The sequence below is a fragment of the Physella acuta genome, unplaced genomic scaffold, assembly GCF_028476545.2.
Source record: "Physella acuta isolate Inbredline_101_S28 unplaced genomic scaffold, ASM2847654v3 ptg000030l, whole genome shotgun sequence".
NCBI lineage: Eukaryota > Metazoa > Mollusca > Gastropoda > Physidae > Physella > Physella acuta.
Window position 1 is genome coordinate 117,792 of NW_026731550.1, and position 19,874 is coordinate 137,665.

A 19,874-nucleotide genomic window follows, 5' to 3' on the forward strand; every position below is an offset into this window, starting at 1 on the left:
AAAAAAGAAAGAACAAAAACGAACCAAATCAAAACGCAACCACTAACGCAAACCCACCTAAACACAAAGAAAACACTAACGCGAACATAAACGCCCGGGGCAGAATCACCTGTTTTAGCTTAATAAACGACTATAGTACCCCAACTTATTCATAGTTTTTGCACTCACTTAAACGAACGCGCCTGTTTCAATTTAATGAACAATTATAATACTCCAAGCTTATCCGTAAAATACCTACAACATTTGCACTTGATCAATCCCCGCTAATTATGTAATTATTTTTTTCCCAACACCAAAACAAAGTAATTAAAAAGTAAATGCTTTTCAACTAATGCAATGGTTTTATAAAGGGAAGTAATTGTGTTTTGCCTAATTTATCAAAGGGAAGTAAGCGCTATAGGACTAAAGAAAGACATAATTAGAACATGCTTAATGTTTAATGAACATGCCGACAATTATTACTATAATTTGAAAAATGAAAATGATTTCCCAACACTTTTAATAGTAATTTTTTAACTCATAAATTTAGACAAATGCGCACGATAATTTTCTAACACTTAAATCCATCGATAACCAGCGACAAACAAACATATGCGTTACAGAATTGAGCTTTATATATAAGATATATGTATATATGTATATATGTATATATATATATATATGCTTAGCCCTGACACGAAAAATACATATTTTGCGGTTCGTCGAGCTTTTACCAGGGCCAGGGATCGAATCTCAAGCAATAAAAGAAACGTAATATAACACGCGACCATCTTGGAACAGCTCCACATCTGCAAACTGTTTCTCTAATCCATTTCTTCCGCATGGCGGGAGAATATTTATTCCTTACGGTTCAACGTCATCGCCGAGGATGAATCGAGGGTTTTACAAAAAAAAAAAAAAGGCTAGGTTTGTATTTTAAAGCGAATGTTATTTTGCATTTCAATCCAAAAAGTAAAAATAAAAAATTATTTTTCATTATAATAATAATTAGTATTAATTTAATTAGCGTATACGTCAATACATAACGATGTTGCGGCTTGGTCCCTTTCCAACCAATCATAACCGTCCTAAGGGCGATAATTATGTCCGCGGTAATCATCTCCCTTTAGTACGCCATATCAATTATCCCCCGTGCGGCAGGGGTAGCGGGGTGGTGAAGGCAAAAACAAAACCGCGGGAAGGTTATCAATTTGGGCCCAGTCCCTGACGTAATTAACGCAGTCTTTGGATGATTAGGTCCGCGGTCAAGACGAGGCTGGAGGGGAATTAACGGGACCGTGGTCAGTATTGAAGCCTCCATTTGCTATTTTTACTTTACTAGTTGATCTACGGATATTTTGCAACATAAAATATGAACTGTGTGTATACATTTTTGGTCTAGCCTTTGTTTAATAAAAGTTAAAATTGTATTATTTCCCATTTATTTATATCTCTATCTCTATCTGTCCCTGTCTCTGTATATCTATCTATATCTATATCTATATCTATATCTATATCTATATCTATATCTATATCTATATCTATATCTATATCTATATCTATATCTATATCTATATCTATATATCTGTCTGTCTGTCATTCTAAAGCTTCTTCCGTAATATAAGCCCAAACCCCGTAGTACCCTACACTACGACACACCTACTAACAAACCCAACTCAATGTATTTCCGAATAAATAAACCGGGAGTGATCTCCCCTAAACTTTCTCGAATATTCTTATATAAAACAACAGGGGATGGGAACTCGGGATATAGTTATGATTTTAAATCCATTTTAAATACTTAAACATTTTAAAATAGAATAGAATCTCATAGAAAAAAGAATTGCGCACCAAGCGAACGCCAAATAAAGATGTTCATAATAGTGCGCAATATTATTAGTACTTTATAAATTTAAATGCGTTTTTTGAGAAATCGGAAATAGCTTAAATTACTACTTCCGATCAACGGTAATTACTCAAAATTTGACAGAAGGTAGAGAATTAGATCTTTTATTTACATGTGAAATTTCATTTATCTATCTGAAATGGTACTCAAGTTATAGGCTTTTGAAAAATTCAAAGTAGAAAAAGTATCACTTCCGGTTATCGGAAATCACTCAAAAGTTAATACGTATCTGCGATTTTGATAAAATACTTATATATGAAATTTCATCAACCTAGCTGTAACAGTACTCAAGTTATCGTGTTTACACACAGACAGACAGACACACACACACACACACACACACAGACATACGAACAAGATTGCAAAATTATGTTTTTCCGTATCAGTGAGGTGTAAAACGTCGAGATTTGCAAAAATCTCTAATTTTTTTTTGCACGATTACAAGACTTTCTCTATACTTCGTATACACGAGAAAGTAAAAATCCACAATCTCGAGTCCAAACTAATTGTGTAAAAACTCTCTCACATTCAATGGTGACCGAACATAATCTCAAACTCAAACAGTTTGTCCCACCTTACAACAAATCTCTGCTCACCCATTACCAGTCCGTCCAGGGTTTGGTCAGTTCCTGTTTAAACACGACTCGGACACTGATGAATGGCCAGGACAGTGTCAACACCCGCTAGACACAAATGGGTCAACGGACTCCGCTAACATATGAGGAGATGGACCCGTAGCGAACAGACAAGGTGTCTGTTTAGTCTTTGTGATATTTTGTCTGTCTAATAGTCTGTAAAAGGGGGTTGGCGTGGTCGAGTCGGTAATGCTCATGGTTGCCAAACCGAAAAGTCTCGAGTACGAACTCGATGAGACTCGTTAGCTGGGGCAGCCACTCTTCTAGGAGAGACAACTCCAAAATGAAACAACTGCTGCCTTGTAGTTTGTTCTTGGTTGGACAAAGGCTATGGAAGCAAATCCAAAAAGAAAAGCAGGCTGAAATCGGAGAAGAAGATGATGTCTGTAAAACACCGTGTTTTATGTTGATGTTTCTAAAGAATAAATTCACACGTTATTAAAACAAGAACGTATAACATTTCTAAGTAAGTTAAGCAACTTCGTTTATATATCAGCATTTATTGTATGCGAAGAAGAAAGTTAAATGGGTAGTATAGGCCTGAATCCATATTATATAATACGATAGCACTGCACTAGATAGGGATAATCATCTGGTTATCACCACGGGTTTAGCAAGTACCCAAACACGTCATATGTCACACCGTACTTCCGGTTCTAGACCCGAAACCTTTCTACACTTAACTCTCTCGGCCTTGAAAAAAAAAATGGCCAGTCAAACGTTTAAAAAAAATGTTTTTTTTTTGGTCTTGTCTTATGAGATCATTTTTTTTTGGTACCGTAGTGAAGGAGGTGGGAAGAATTAGCAGTAAATACCAGTAAAAAAAAACAAGTTCAGCCCACCAACTCTGCGCAGCCCACCAACTCTGCGAACCCCACCCCCCCACCCCCCCTTCCCCAGCTGAAGCTGTTGTGTGTTGAGTGTTTAATAATTGATGCCCCTTCCCATCACACACAAAACGTTTCCGAAAAGCCGAATCGGTCAGGACTAGATCAAATCGTGGCATTCTCCGTCCCAGGGGTGTAGTAAACACACTATGTTAATGGGGGTGGGGGTGGGGGGGGGGCGGGTTAGGAGGAGGTAGAGCGATCGTATTGTAGATTGTGGGGGGAAAAGGGGGATGGAATGATATTGATAAATTTAGTTGATATGGAATTTATTAATTTTTTAAATGGTGGGGGGGGGGGTGATATATACTCACTGTGTTGATGGGATGTTGACACACTGGGAGGGGGGGGGGGGGGGGTGACGCACTATAAATATGAAGTGGGTGATGTCAATACAGGAATATCAATGATGACAGGGGGGAGGGTTGGGCTGGGCTTAGAAGAGGATAAATTAATCAAAATAAGCACTTTAATTTTTGCTGAATCAGCACTAAGAGCATTATAGGTTATATAGGCTTCCGTTTAGACAAAAAATAATAGCAGTAAAGCTAACTTCGTATTGAAAACTTAAACAAAAGTCACCACTCGTATTTCGACAAAGATTAAAGAGTCATCTCCCTGCTCGACCTTAACCACAACGATCCTTCAGCATTAGTTGGTTTTAATTTTACAATCATCGAACTGGTATCCTTTCAGAGGACGAACCGGGAAATGTCCATCCCCTACCACGAGTGGAAACAGCGAAATGTCCATCCTGCTACTCCATACATCACTCAGCCAAGCCAATAACGAGGGCCGCTGTGATAGATAATGTCCTCGTCTGCTGCATGCTCTGCTGACAAATGGCAAATGTCAGCACGACCAGATTCGCTGATTTGTAAAACAATGCGATATCGGTGTGCCATACATTAAACAATATAAAGAAAGCCACAATTACACGGATTTCTGAAATCATGCGGTATCAGTGTTCCATACTTTGAATAAAATTGTCGGCAACCACAATTACGCTGATTTCTCAAATAATGCAGTATCGGTGTTCCGTACTTTAGATAAAAAAAGAATTAAAAAAGAACTACAAACTCATGATTCGCATATTTATGAAACAATTCAACTTCGTTGTACCCTGCTTTAGTAAAAAATGAAGTAAAAATTTCAGATTCTCGGATTTCTCAAATAATGCATTAACCGTGTTTCATACTTTTATTTCACTAAACGTCAGCAAGTTTAAATTCGCTTACTCGTGAATTTTTGCAATATCCGTTTTCTTTTGTTTGGATTAAACGAGCGTCAAATTCAATTCGATGATTTTAATAGCTAAACATCATCGGAGATCCATACTATTGATTTGTATTAAAAACTACAATAGGGATATAACGACAAGTATCTAAGGTTAAAAATTGGTTTAAGTAATTCTTGTGTGAATGTGAGGGGATATGGTGTGTGGGGGATGTGGGTTGAGATTAGACATTAGTGTGGATGTGCTGTTAGAGGAGGTGTGGATAAACGTGTGTGTATCTGTGTAGGAGGGTTAACTAAGTGTAAATGTGTGGGATGGTGCGTGTGGGTCTGTGATGTGTGGGCACGTGAGGTGTTGGTATGTGAGGTATGGGTATGTGAGGGTACTTGCGTTGTGTGTAGAGGAACAGTGCTGTGTTTAAGGATATGGACCATCTAAGATAGAGGAGAGCGTGTGGAAAAAGCAGTGTTACTTTAAGACATTGCTCACTTTGGGGTTGGGGCAGGTGAGGTTAAAGTGCATGTTTTCTATATAATGTAAAATTTCTATGCCCTCCCCTTCCATGAAGAGATGTCTAAAAGAAACGCTGAGTGAAATTATTATATTTGAATGCAGATAAGGGAATTAAAAAAAATGGTCATTGAACAACGTTATATTTCACATCAGTAGTAGAGGTTTTCGCGATGAGGGAACATAAAAGGGGTGGGGGTGGGTGGGGGAAGTGGTAGGGAACCACGTGATATATCGGTCAACTTTTGGTCAGATCCGCGACACGTCACGCACAACACCCGTCCATCTTCACGGCTAACCTTGACCACCAACCACACACCGTATGCAAATTTGCTATCAATAGCGGCACGTGTTGACGTCACGTGATCTTCACAAAGCACGCTGATTGGTTATCATGTGACGCACGCAAGCTTTTAATAGCAACACCGTGTATGTACAAAATGATTACGTTAGTTAGATAAATAATGTTATAACTTCTGGTGTTTTTTTCTTCTATTTTATATTTAGACGATTTGTATTAGATCTATGTATAAGTAAACCATCTTAAATGAATGCAAGTATGCTACAAGTAAGAAAGAAATATTACTATTGTAAATCTGTATCAGTCCTCACAAGCCGATGATGAAAACTATAACAATAAAGCGAACATGCAAGGCAAACTGACGCTGTAAATTACATGTCTGAGGCGGGAAAAAAACCAACAATAAATACATTTCTGGGCTCTTTACAGTGGAAGATTTTATGAGGGCAGGTATGATAAAAATTTATTTTAAAAAAAGTGAGACTTTACTAATTTGTAGTAGGGCGAACATATAAAAATATATTGCGTACAAGTGTGCTTGTGAATACAGTTACAGAGAACATTGCTTATTAATGAAGGGGGTGTAACTGTAGAAGTTAAAGGGGAGTTAACAGTAACTGGGAGATTTAAGAGTAATTAACTGTGGGAGTTAAATGTAGGATTTTTAGGGGAGTGGGTATTTTGGCGAGTTAACAGGACGTTTTGAGGCAGTTAACTGTGGTTGTTAAAGAGGGGTCGGTTTGGAATGTAGGGGAGTTAACTGTATAGATCTAAGGGAGTTAACTGTATAAATCTAAGGGGGTTTACTGTATAGATCTAAGGGAGCTAACTCTAAGGGGGGGGGGGGGGGGGGAGCGGGTAACTGTATAGATCTAAGAGAGTTAACTGTGAAGACCTAAGGGAGTTTACTGTATAGATCTAAGGGAGTTAACTGTGAAGACCTAAGGGAGTTTACTGTATAGATCTAAGGGAGCTAACTCTAAGGGGGGGGGGGGGGGGGCGGCGGGTAACTGTATAGATCTAAGGGGGGTTAACTGTATAGATCTAAGAGAGTTAACTGTGAAGACCTAAGGGAGTTTACTGTATAGATCTAAGGGAGTTAACTGTGAAGACCTAAGGGAGTTTACTGTATAGATCTAAAGGAGCTAACTCTAAGGGGGGGGGGGGGGGGGGTAACTGTATAGATCTAAGAGAGTTAACTGTAATAGATCTAAGGGAGTTAACTGTGAAGATCTAAGGGAGTTAACTGTGGACATTTAAGAGAGTTTACTAGGGACTTTATAAGAAGAGTTACTGGAGACCGGTGTAAAGAAGGTACTCACCTCATCTCCTTCTCGCTGGGCGTCTCACAGCTGCTGGCGATGCTTGACTCTTCTGACTCCACTGAGTTGAAGCTTTTACAGCTGGCGTCACGGAGTCGCCTGTCTTCCTGCTGGGAGGAGGTAAGATCAGGTTAGGTGAGGGGGACACTGGGGTGGGGGTGGGGGGAGGTGGGGATAGTGGGGTGAGGGTAAGATCAGGTTAGGTGAGGGGACACTGAGTGGGGGAGATGGGGATAGTGGGGTGGAGGTAAGATCAGGTTAGGCGAGGGGGACACTGGGGTGGGGGAGAGAGTGGTGGTGGGGGAGTGGGGATAGTGGGGTGGATGTTGGATCAGGTTAGGTGAGGGGACAATGGGATGGGGTGGGGGAGGGGAGAGATGGGGATAGTGGTGTGGGGGTAAAAATCAGGTTAGGTGAGGGGACAAGGAGGTGGGGTGGGGGGAGGGGAGAGATGGGGGATAGTGGTGTGGGGGGTAAGATCAGGTTAGGTGAGGGGACAATGGGATGGGGGTGGGGGAGATGGGGATAGTGGTGTGGGGGTAAGATCAGGTTAGGTGAGGGGACAAGGGGGTGGGGTGGGCGGAGGGGAGAGATGGGGATAGTGGTGTGGGGGTAAGATCAGGTTAGGTGAGGGGACACGGGGTGGGGTGGGGGAGAGATGGGGATAGTGGTGTGGAGGTAAGATCAGGTTAGGTGAGGGGACAAGGGGGGTGGGGGGAGAGTGGTGGTGCGGGAGATGGGGATAGTGGGGGTGTTATGGGAAGGTAGGATGGGATGGATGATGGGGGGTATCGGAGAGAGTAGGTATAGATGGGGAAGATAAGTAGGGTGCGAAAGAGTGGGGTGGGTCAGAGGTGGTACAGAAAGAAGTGACGGAGAGGTAGTGGTGAGAGGACGGAGGGGTATAGTAGGGGAGCAGTAGAGGTATGACAAAACGATGGGGATGGGGGAGGGGGCAGTGGGGTGTTACAGATAGGCAGGTGTGGGACACGCATAATGTGAAAGATGTTCACCAAGGTGAACCACTAACCCCCCCCCCCCCTCCCAATACACACACGTAATAAGCCATTCGAAACACTTGGACAATGTCTAACAGAACAGACAAGAAATTTGATATCGAATAAGAAATGTGTAACAAATGTGTACGATGAAATCAACTTCTCACCTGTAGTCGACTCGTTTCCTCGGCCACTCTCCTCCTTTCCTCCCATTGAGCCCGGCCCTCGTCGGCCGCTCGGCGCCTCAGTTCCTCTATCCTCTTCCTCTCTTGGTCAATGATCATACTCCCTGGGGAGGGGAGGGGGGGGGGGAAGAGGATTACACTCATTAACATATTGGTCAGTGATTTATACAATGACATATGATAGGTATTAATGAAAGTAAATGAAAATGAAATGCACCTCATGTATTGTTAACATTAGCTAACTTTAATTTAAAAAGTAAACATTCAAATAATAATAATAATAATAATAATAATAATAATAATAATAATAATAATAATAATAATAATAATAATAATAATAATATTAATAATAATAATAATAATAATAATAATAATAATAATAAACGAAAAAAAAACGACCGAATATGATTTAATTAATGATCACTCTACAAAGAACCTGATGTCACCCCCCGCACATATCTCAGGGTATCCCACCCATACCCCTGATCAACCCACATACAATGTAAATTTAATTAACTTAAAAACACAGTGCGGATCTCCACGCTAATGAAACTTAGTGCCATCTTTAAACAAAACACTTTGAGAAGTATTTCAAAGATTTTTCTTAGCTTAACCCTTACCCCTACACTGGTAAAAAGTAAATATCGTTAAGAAAGATAATGCAGTATTTCAAAGATTTTCTAACCTTAACCCCAACTCCTATACTGGTAAAAAAAATACCATTAAGAAAGATAATGCAGTATTTCAAAGATTTTCTAAGCCCTATACTGGTAAAAAGGAAAGTATCATTAAGAAAGATACTACACTGCCCATAGCCTAAACCCTTAATTACTTTCATACCCTAGCTCTACTTCGATATTAAAACAACTCATCTTTGTTGGTTTTTTAAACGTTGGATTCGTATGCTCGTATAAAAAGGGTGCAGCGTAGTGTACAGAGGCGTAGCGACCCTTCCCGGCGCCCGGGGAAAACTTTCAATTTGTCGCCCCCCTCGAGAGCAACCTTTCAATTTTCGATTTGCACCCCCCCCCCATATATTTTTTATATTTATAATGCAAAAATGCAGCTAAAATGAGATTTTAATTTGTTTTTTCCAACCCATTTTGCCCCCCCCCCCCCCAAGGTCGTCGCCCGGGGACATATGTACCCCCGCCCCTCGCTACGCCTCTGGTAGTGTAAGCAGATCTAGACAGTGTTTTCCTAAACAGCGTAGACATGCTGCAAGTTCAATAGAACTGGCTTCATGCAATAACAATGTGCATGAACTAAATATAGAACTGGCCGACGTTTAACTTTATAGAAATTCCATAAAACAGACACAGAAAAAACTGATAACGGAGGTGATAAAAATAGTTTGCTTCATGAAATATGAAAAGGTTTTAAATCAAATTAATACAACAACGAAAAATATATTTAAAACACAGAATTTTTTTTTTGTGAAAAAAGATATAACTGAAACATGTGATATTATAAATTATCAGAATAATTTATGTTTGTTATATCTTTAAAAAAAAATATATATTTTTTTAAAATTTACAAGGATATAGCTTTTCTAATTGCCAAGATGTTTTGTAAAGCTATATATCAAATTTATGCGAAGACTGCATTTCTTTTTTATAATTGAAAAAAAATATTGATACCTTCAAAAATACGATGGTTTCGTTTACATCATTCCAATGCTATATATAATATCTTTTAGAAATATTCCCCCCCCCCCCCCCAATAAAGAATATAGTTGGTTAATATGTATTATAGTAAAACAATGTTACGTTAGGGGTTCAAATTTTTCTGATGTGCTGATCCACTCCCCCCCCCCCCCCACTCCCTAGTCCAGTAAAGTGGATTATCGCTGGCCCTAGTTGGACGTAAGTGGATAACTTGCTTATCCAAAGTTCCAGTAAAGCTATAAATAAATTGCATTATCCAACCATGTAATTGCATCACACATTGAATATAGTAGGCAAATTAAGTTATGAAGTACTAGTAGTATTTTTTACCGCCCCCCCCCCCCGAACGAAATGAAATTTATATAATTTATATAGAAAATATATACTTTTAACAGTGTCCGCCCCCCGAAGAAAGTCTACCCCCCCCCCCCCCCCCCCGAAAATTTCAAGTGCCCCCCGGAGAAAAAAGTCTGGAAGAAACACTGCTCATCTTTAAAGTTTACAGTACAGTTTAGGGTTAAAGATAAAGGTTGAAGAAAGGGTTAAGGGGTTAGGACGAGAGAAACATTTTGCGCATGCATAGTACTGTATACCCAGTGGCGTAGGCAGGAGGGGGGGGGGGGGTTAGAGGGGTCATACCCCCCCATAGACCCCTCGGTATATATATATATATATATATATATATATATATATATATATATATAAAGTATGAGGGGGGGGGGTGCAAATCGAAAGTTTGTCCCCGGGTAAAAATTAGAACCCCCCCCCCGAGACGATCCTGGCTACGCCACTGTGTATACCTATTGCAATTACAGAGGCCCGATTTTAGGCATTTTTCAATCCTTAAAATTATGAGCAAAATAGACTTGAAAAGTTAATTCCAAATGGTTCAAAATTTTTGTTGCCAGGAAGCACATTTTTCAACCAAAATATAGTATTTTATAACATTTGTGTAATAAGTACAAAATGACTTTCAGTTTCATTAAAGCCAAAAATAGTCAAAGAAATAATTACTAGTACATATGATAGTAATATGAAAGTAATTTAGCAAATACTTATATTTTAAATTTCGATTGGTAGAGTCAGGATGTCGTGGTGATAGGACATGTTATATTATTTAATATAAATACAATACTAGGCTATACATTGTGTATCTTATCATGGAAAGCCATTGTTGTGACTTTCATTGTTTTACTCTCCCTGGCCATTCCGTTGACTTTAAGGAGAGGCTAAGGGCAGATTTTTTAAATATTTGAATTGGTAAAAATAATTCTAAACGGCTTTTCAGCGGCCTATATTCAATGCAAAAAAATATGAAAATGAGTGTAATCGAAGATTTCCAAACGGCTATAACTTTTAAGGATGTTACTATTATATCGCTTAATACAGGGGTCGGCAACCTTTTGAGACGGAAGAGCCCAAAGTTACACTTTTTTATGTGCATTTCGGTAGTGGCCAGCCCCATTACCACGGGGTTGGCAACAGCACAGTTGTCGGGGCTAGGCATATAGGCCAGCGACTGTCATCTGTCCATATACGCTCTATTCCACCTATTTTCATTGCTTTTTATTTTGATTAAAGTTGTTGTTGTTTGACAGTATAATTTTTTTGGAGTTTTGAAAATAAAATAATATAAATATAATAGAACTGGAGAGCCGCGTGTTGACATCAAAAATGCCTCATGCTGCTCGGCGAGCCGCAGATTGCCGACCCCTGGCTTAATATATTAAAAAAAATATTTTGTCACTTAGAACGTAGCAGACAGTGATTGCAGAAATTCGGTTGTATTGTGAAATAATTTATGAGATACTTTTCTGAAATATGTTTGATCCACATAAACTGCTAGAACAAGCCCCTGCCATTTATTATTAAGCACAGCAAGTATGAATACTTAAGTCAAAACAACTTCACTATTTAAAATATTAAGGTTTATCCATAAAAGACATTGTGCTTTTATTGTCCAGAATTTGCATAAATTATTTTAAACATTTCTTTCTGAACTATTAATAGAGTTATTTCCCCTGTTAGAAATTCTCCCCTTCATTTTTTTTCACCTCACGCATTAACCTTGTCACACATCGTCATAAAAGTTTGATCTCCCCCCATCCCTGGGTATGTTGTCATTTATAAACACCTCCTCACTTGTATGCTAATGATTAATGGCTAACAAAATGTTAACAATTTGATTACCACTGACAAAAATAATTGTCATGACAATATATCTTGGTACCGTGGCAGAGGCGTAGCGACCCTTCCCGGCGCCCGGAGACAAACTTTCAATTTGGCGCCCCCCCCCCCCCTTTGAGGCAAATTTTCAATTTGCACACCCCCCCCCCTCGAATTTTCGATTTGCATCCCCCCCCTCAACGTTTCGATTTGCACCCCCCTTCCCCCCCAAACTTTCGATTTTCACCCCCCCCTCTCAAACTTTTGATTTGCACCCCCCTCAAACTTTTGATTTGCACCCCCATCAAACTGCAAAAATGCAGCTAAAATGACATTTTAATTTGTTTTTACAACCCATTTTGGCGCCCCCTAAGGTCGGCGCCCGGGGACATATGTCCCCCCCTGTCCCCCCATCGCTACGCCTCTGTACGGTGGTACCCATAATATTTGTGGATAAAAGCTAACTAAAATGTTAACAATAGGGCTTGTAAGTAGGTCACCAACTTCTTATACAAGCCAGCTAGTATTTTTCAAACCAATTATGAATATGTTAATTAAATCGGTAAAAATAAATAAAAGTTACGCTATTGTTAAGTTATTTAAAATCGTAAAACCTGATAATGATACTTTGAGAATTCACCTGACCCTGGCTAACGAGATTTCAAATTTTAAGTAAGAGAAGCAAAGTGACTTACAAGCCCTATATGATTACCACTGATAAAATAATTAAGAAAATATATCTTGATACCGTAATTTGAGGACAAACGCTAAAAATACCATTACCGCATACCAAATACTTGTAGTCATATAAATATATTTAGTGCCGTCATACCCAGGAAACTAACGCTCCCGCCTGCCTAGTTTCATACATAGCAGTACAAAAATCAATTTACATTACAACAACAAATTAACTTGTTTTTCTTTGCAGTGGTAGATTCAGATGTTTCTATTTTTGGTTTCTCTATTAGCCAGACTGACTTGACATTTTCAATGTTAGGGCGGATTAAAAAATTGATGCAAGAAACATCTTTTCACAACATTAATACAAAAGTTGATGCGGGAATTCTGTTCGGTTATTTTTTTTATTTTTTTAAAGGGAGATAACTATGAAAAAAGTCAATGACAGGGTTGTGTTTCCGTATGGTGTTAAGGGAAAGGGGACTGAAGGAGTATTGTTGAGACATTCGAAATGTATCCGGGATGATAATTGAGGATAGTGTGAAAACTGTTAATATCAGATGTGATGAGTTTTTTTTTTTTTAGTGTTTTCTGTCATTGGGGAATAATTTTAAATTAAGGGATGTTGCAATGTAGTTGACACTGAAAGAGGTGGGTGCAGAGCGTTGTGACATGGGTGGTATTGATGGGGGCAGTAGGGCAAATCAGGGGGGCTGATTTAGTAGGCGGAATAGGACAGTTGAATCTTAAGGCGAAATAGGGCAGTTGCTTCCTTAGGCGAAATAAGACAGTAGATTTATTAGGCGGAATAGGACAGCTGATTTATTAGGCGGAATATGACAGCTGATACATTAGGCAGAATAGGGCAGTTGCTTCACTAGGAGAAATAGGACTGCTGATTCGTTAGGCGGAATAGGATAGCTGATTCATTAGGCAGAGTAGGATAGCTGATTCATTAGGCAGAGTAGGATAGCTGATTCATTAAGCGGAATAGGACAGCTGATTTATTAGGCGGAATAGGACAGTTGAATCATAAGGCGAAATAGGGCAGTTGTTTCATTAGGCGAAATAGGACAGCAGATTTATTAGGCGGAATAGGACAGCTGATACATTAGGCAGAATAGGGCAGTTGCTTCACTAGGAGAAATAGGACTGCTGATTCATTAGGCGGAGTAGGACAGCTGATTCATTAGGTGGAATAAGACAGCTGATTCAAAAGGCAAAGCAAATCAGCTGATCATGGGGTTAAAGAGGACAGCTACTTAATGCAAAAATAGATAGCCCTTTCAAGCATAAAGATGGCTTTTCGTTACTGGCTAAATAGGGCAGTAAATTTACAAGCAAACTATAAACTGAACCTATTATTTTGTGTGAGGCAGTACACAGAGCCGATTGGTTGAAGGGGGACACTACAGAAGGTTCTGATTTTAATTAGAGCATATGGCATTGAAGAAAAATTACCCTCAGCTTAATTTATTTACATTTTAAATTCATAATAAAAATTTTACTATCATTAATAGAAAATATTGAATAAAGATATAAACAGACAAGATACATTTCACCTGTACCTATATCAATAACATAATATATGAAAGTCAGTAAAATATTTTATTTCCATTGTCATGAGGAGAGAAAATGAATATGCCCAAGGGATTGCTAGAATTTAAAAAAAACAAAAACAGCAGTTGTCTAACTTTGAATGTCGGTCAATAATGTAACATTACACTTGTAACATATTACACTTACACAACCAATGGGTAGATTGAAGGTCAAACACAAACACTAATCCCAATTCAGTATAGCTGTAATTATATTTCTAAGTCTTAAGTTAATAAAAGCAAAATCTATAATTAGCCAAATAAATGAAATATTTCAAAAGCATGCCAAACAAAATGTGAGAAAATAAAGTGCATAAGCAGTCTTAAAATATCAAAGATGATGGTAGCATGTATAGACAGTGGCGTAGCTACCGTAAAGCTAGCGTAAGCAAGGGGGGGTGCAAATCAAAAGTTTGTCCCCGGGAAGGGTCGCTACGCCTCTGAGGGGCGCACTAACACTTTTCGCATAGGGGCCCAAAAATCCTAGCTACGCCACTGTGTGTAGATCTAATATAGTATAGAGTGAAATATAGATATAATAAAGCTGTTTCTAATTCAACTAATGATGCTTATAACTGAACCCAATAAAAAATACACACACAAAAAAATGTGTCTGTTAATTAAAAAAAAGTTAAATAACAGTAAAAGTTATATCTGATGTAAAAATATAAAAGTACAACTGTATTGATTGATATGCAGGAGAAAATTCCCATTCTTATATTAAAGTCGTGTAAAAAATCTAGCGTTAATGATTTATACATACCAAGTCTCAAGTGCATTTCAGCTAAATAGGGAAAAATACACAAGGGAGATAATGCTTGTCTTCTAAACTATAAATAAAATAGATTATTTCCCTTTTAATATTCAAAACAAACCTAGTTATTGCTGACCTTTAATTTTACATTCGCAATTTATAAAGTCTTAGCTTATTTATATTTTAAATCTTAGTTGAAAATTTTTTTTTGTAATGAGAACACTTGTTTTAATGTAGAAATAAAATTTAATATTATATGTGATCTGAAGAAAGATAACACGAACTATAGAAAGTAATGAAATCTAACATTTTTACTTAAGAAACAGGCAGCAAAGTAAATTTTATGTAGCTAGGAGCTAGGAGAGGTAAAAATTAAAAGAAAACTTCACCAGCAGGGAAAAAGCAGTCAGCAGTAATTTGCAAGGAATTAAGGGGAGTAAGCAATCACAAAACAATAATTCACAGCCATTTTTATATTAGAAATATGAAAATTCCAAACATATTATAATGGTAAGTGGGATATAAAAGGAAGCAAGCCACCACAGCCAATCCTTCAGTCTAATTTAAAGCCACTTAAATTTAATTGTTACGCTCATAAAGCCTCATGATTTGATTAAGATTTCTTTTTAGTATTTTAACATCCGGACACTACCTCAAAGAAGACACAACTGGTAACATTATGACCAATAATAATTAACTTGAAGGAGCAAAATGTTAATCCATTATACAGAAAAAATAGGATCACTAGATGATGGGTTAAAAAATGTAAAAATTCATTGACCCTGACCTTGTTGTTCAATGAAGAGTGACCGATTTCTCTCAATCTCCAGAAGGGTGGCTGACTTCTTCCTCAGTACCTCCCCGTTAGGTCCCAGAGTGCTGCCCCCTGATGAACTGTCAAGGGAGAGATCAAGGGGTCGTCGCAGCTCCACGGAGTGACCGCTGCTGTCCAGGAACCTGTGATGCTGGTTCTGTGTCCCCAGGGGACTGGGTGTGTGGGCTGCCATGCTCATCTATATATAGATCTTACATTTTTACAAATAGTTCTGTTCATTTCACATACATTAATATAATTTTATTTAAAATCATGCAGCAAATGTAGAAAATATGTATAAAACAGTTCAGTACAAATAATTGTAATAACATAAATAATGTGATTTTATTTAAAACGATTATGCTGTCAATGTATAAGACAATTATGAAAAAAAGTTTATTTTAAAAAAAATGTTGATTTATTGTTGCGTGACCATAAAACATTTATTGGACCTAAAATATTTAAGTTATAGCTTAAAATTTTAAAAAAATGTAATACATTTTCCATTATATTTATGATAAAGAAGCTAAACAGTTACTCTTAATATTTTATTTCAAAAATCTTCTTCAGTATTTTTTACATTAAAATCATGTTTAACAGTTTTAAAATTCCAACACAAAATAGCATTATTTTTCCATTAAAAAACAAAACAGACAACAAATTAAATCTTTAAAATGAAAAATCTACCTCAATTTCTTCATCCGAATTGGCTTTATCCTCTGCCATAGGAACTGACAATGCTTTGGATATTTCAGCTATCTTTTTATCACAGTGTGCCACTTTGGACTTTTCCTAAAATTAAACACACAACTTAAATAGAAAATGGAATAAACATCAGGTTAACTCAGAGGCGACCCTTCCCGGCAACCGGGGACAAACTTTCATTTTGCACCCGCCCTCAAACTTTCAATTTGTTTTTCAAATTTTGGCACCCCACTAAGGTCGGCGCCCGTGGACATATGCCCCCCCCCCCTCTCCCGCCCCCTGGGTTAACTTAATTATATGAGAAGAGTTTCATACATAGTTTAAGTTTAGTTGAATGTTGAAATTCATCAGTTCATAGATTTTTTTGTTTTTAGTATTAAGTATTAAAATACCACATTTATAATGACAACCTAGCTGTTAAAATTTAAATTATTGTGAAAGACTCATTATAATATATTTATCATTATTTAGCACTATAACCAGCCGCCTTTAGATTCCTTAACTTGAGTCAAGAACCCATTAGACCTGGGTGAACTCAGCTACATCCTAGTCTTGAACCCAATGATAATATACTAGTGTAGGTATATCACATTAAAAACTGAATCCCACCCACTTTTTTATAAGTCTCCATGAGAAGTTGTCACTGGCCAATATCTAGATGAATACCATGCTAAACCCAGCAGTTAAAATCCTGAGACCCACCACCCTTTTTATAAGACTTTGTGAGAAGTTCTTACTGGCCAATATTTAGATGCTAAACCCAGCTGTTTAAAACCTGAGACCCACCCACCTTTTTATAAGACTATCTGAGAAGTTGTTACTGGCCAATATTTAGAGGTACGTAAACAATGCTTAACCCAGCAGTTTAAAAACCTGAGACCCACCCACCTTTTTATAAGACTATGTGAGAAGCTGTTACTGGCCAATATTTAGATGCTAAACCCAGCAGTTTAAAAACCTGAGACCCACCCACCTTTTTATAAGACTCTGTGAGAAGTTGTTACAGGCCAATATTTAGATGCTAAACCCAGCAGTTTAAAACCTGAGCCCCACCCACCTTTATGTAAGACTCTGTGAGAAGCTGTTACTGGCCAATATCTAGATATATATACTATGCCAAGCCCAGCAGTTTAAAAACCTGTGATCCATCCACCTTTTTGTAAGACTCTGTGAGAAGTTGTTACAGGCCAATATTTAGATGCTAAACCCAGCAGTTTAAAACCTGAGACCCACCCACCTTTTTATAAGACTCTGTGAGAACTTATTACCGGCCAATATTTAGATGCTAAACCCAGCAGTTTAAAACCTGAGACCCACCCACCTTTTTATAAGACTCTGTGAGAACGTATTAATGGCCAATATTTAGATGCTAAACCCAGCAGTTTAAAATCTGAGACCCACCCACCTTTTTATAAGACTCTGTGAGAACGTATTAATGGCCAATATTTAGATGCTAAACCCAGCAGTTTAAAACCTGAGACCCACCCACCTTTTTATAAGACTCTGTGAGAAGTTGATACAGGCCAATATTTAGAGGTATGTAAACCATGCTAAACCCAGCAGTTTAAAACCTGAGACCCACCCACCTTTTTATAAGACTCTGTGAGAAGCTGGCGCTGCTGTTTGAAAGACTCCAGGCTGGCTTTGACGCTGCCCAACATCTTCTTCTGCTGAACATCTATCTGCATGAGGCGCTCCTGGGATACATATTTACATTGTAATGTTGGAGCTGAATTTTGACTTACTTTTTAAAAAATAATTTAAGTTTAAAAAAAAATGAATTTAGCTGTCATAATGCTACATTTTGTTGGCTTAGATCTAAGTAAGCAGAGTAAGGACAATCACCAAATTCTTCAAATTTTTTTTTTTAAATTAATCTTTATGATAAGATTTTTCTGAAGAGTTCCCTATTGAGCTTCAACAGTAAACAGAATAAGTCTTTAAATAAGTATGGTATAATTTTCTATCCTTTTAAGTCTTTGTGACTTTTTTTTTTGATAATTAAAAGTCTTAGTAAATAATGTCTATCAAAGTGTAATAGATCTGAACAATTATAATGCAAATATTTATATAGAATAAAGTTTATTGACTTGTTCGCACTTCTATAGTTTTATTAAAAAAAATAATTAAATTAAATTTGATATCCTGACTAGGTCATGATAACACAGCAAGTACTTTTTAAAAAAAGATTGTAATTAAAATAATTGATACAAAACAAAGTTAATTAATTTCTTCATGATCACACTGCAGGGTAGGAGATTTAAGTTGACTTTATCTCCCTTTAACACAAATAGGATTACATTAGAGAAACATAGAGGACTTCTACTTGACCTTTGAGCCACAAGGGGACTTAACTCCAGCTTACCTCCCTGTCCTTGTACTTCTGCAGTAGCTCTGCCTGCTGGGCCATAAGTCTGCTATTAATCTGTTCCTTTTCTGACTCAAATCTGGCCTCAGCCTGCAGGATTAAAAACATGTGGATTAATGCTAAGTAATGCTGATAGATAATCCTTGACTAATACTGGATGAAACCTACAAGTATTTTTTCAGCTTTAATATATCCGGCCATAATTTAACTGATTCCATTTTTATATACTTAATCTACATGTGGATTGGTACATTTTTTACAAGATACAGGCTATAATAATTTGTTTAGCTGTAATATATTTTAAAAAATTTTCTCAAAAACATTTTAGTAGCCATTAAGACCAATTTCTCATTAAATGAATTATTTTCAAAACTCATGTTTTACTGATTGCATAATCCATTTACACAATTCTTAGAATAGGGTACACCATGATAAGTGTTGAAATCTATTGAAATCAGCCCAAACCAAGAAAAGTAGCCTATATAACGACTCAGATTTAGGGAACACCTTGAAAATAGTTGAAAACAAGATAAGGGGTACACTAAGAAATGAGTTAAACCACTGAAAGAAATACCATAATATTGAAATACAAATTTTAGTGGCTCTTTAAAATTTGGGAAATTTTCAAAATTATAACTTTTGTCTCTTCTGCCTCAAAAGCTTGCCCACCTGTGACCCAGACCCACCTCCAACTGCTGGAACTCAAGGTCATCAAAAATCCTGCGCTGCCTCTCCAGCTCCTGCTGTAGCCTCTGCCTGACCGCAGCGCTGTCCTCGTCCACGGAGAAACTCATCCCCCCATTGCTGCCATCGCTTGAGGTGGACGATCGCATCATGCGCCCGTTGAGCTGGTGTTGTTGTTCCTCTAAGGCTATCAGTTTCTGGCGCTCCAGTTCAATGATCCGTTGTTCCTGGGGTGGTTGTTTGTAAAGAGTTATATGATTAGTATTAGGGTTAAGGCTATTATTTGATCTTGAGGTGATTTTATAAAAAAGAGCTTTGCAATAGGGTTAAAAATTTGTTCTTGAGTTGTTTGTTTACAAAAATACTCAGGGTAGCTTAAGGGCTAATGGTTAAGGGTTAAGGCTTTAAGTTATTGACAAAAAGTACTAAGAGTTCTTTAGGATTAGGGCAATAAGTATCTTGTGATACACCTAAATGATA

The 19,874-nt window shown here is 37.7% G+C and overlaps 1 protein-coding gene across 1 annotated transcript in view; it reads right to left on the bottom strand.

Annotated features, from left to right (window-relative positions):
* Nucleotides 1–19,874, bottom strand: part of LOC131941631 (mucin-2) — a 154,959-nt gene that overhangs the window by 79,071 nt on the left and 56,014 nt on the right. The window contains exons 8-14 of the mRNA XM_059301002.1: nucleotides 19,397–19,621; nucleotides 18,708–18,800; nucleotides 17,929–18,039; nucleotides 16,325–16,429; nucleotides 15,611–15,836; nucleotides 7,943–8,064; nucleotides 6,778–6,884 (exon numbers count right to left, since the gene is read on the bottom strand). Of these exons, the coding sequence (XP_059156985.1) occupies nucleotides 6,778–6,884; nucleotides 7,943–8,064; nucleotides 15,611–15,836; nucleotides 16,325–16,429; nucleotides 17,929–18,039; nucleotides 18,708–18,800; nucleotides 19,397–19,621 (989 nt within the window). The remainder of the gene's footprint in view (nucleotides 1–6,777; nucleotides 6,885–7,942; nucleotides 8,065–15,610; nucleotides 15,837–16,324; nucleotides 16,430–17,928; nucleotides 18,040–18,707; nucleotides 18,801–19,396; nucleotides 19,622–19,874) is intronic.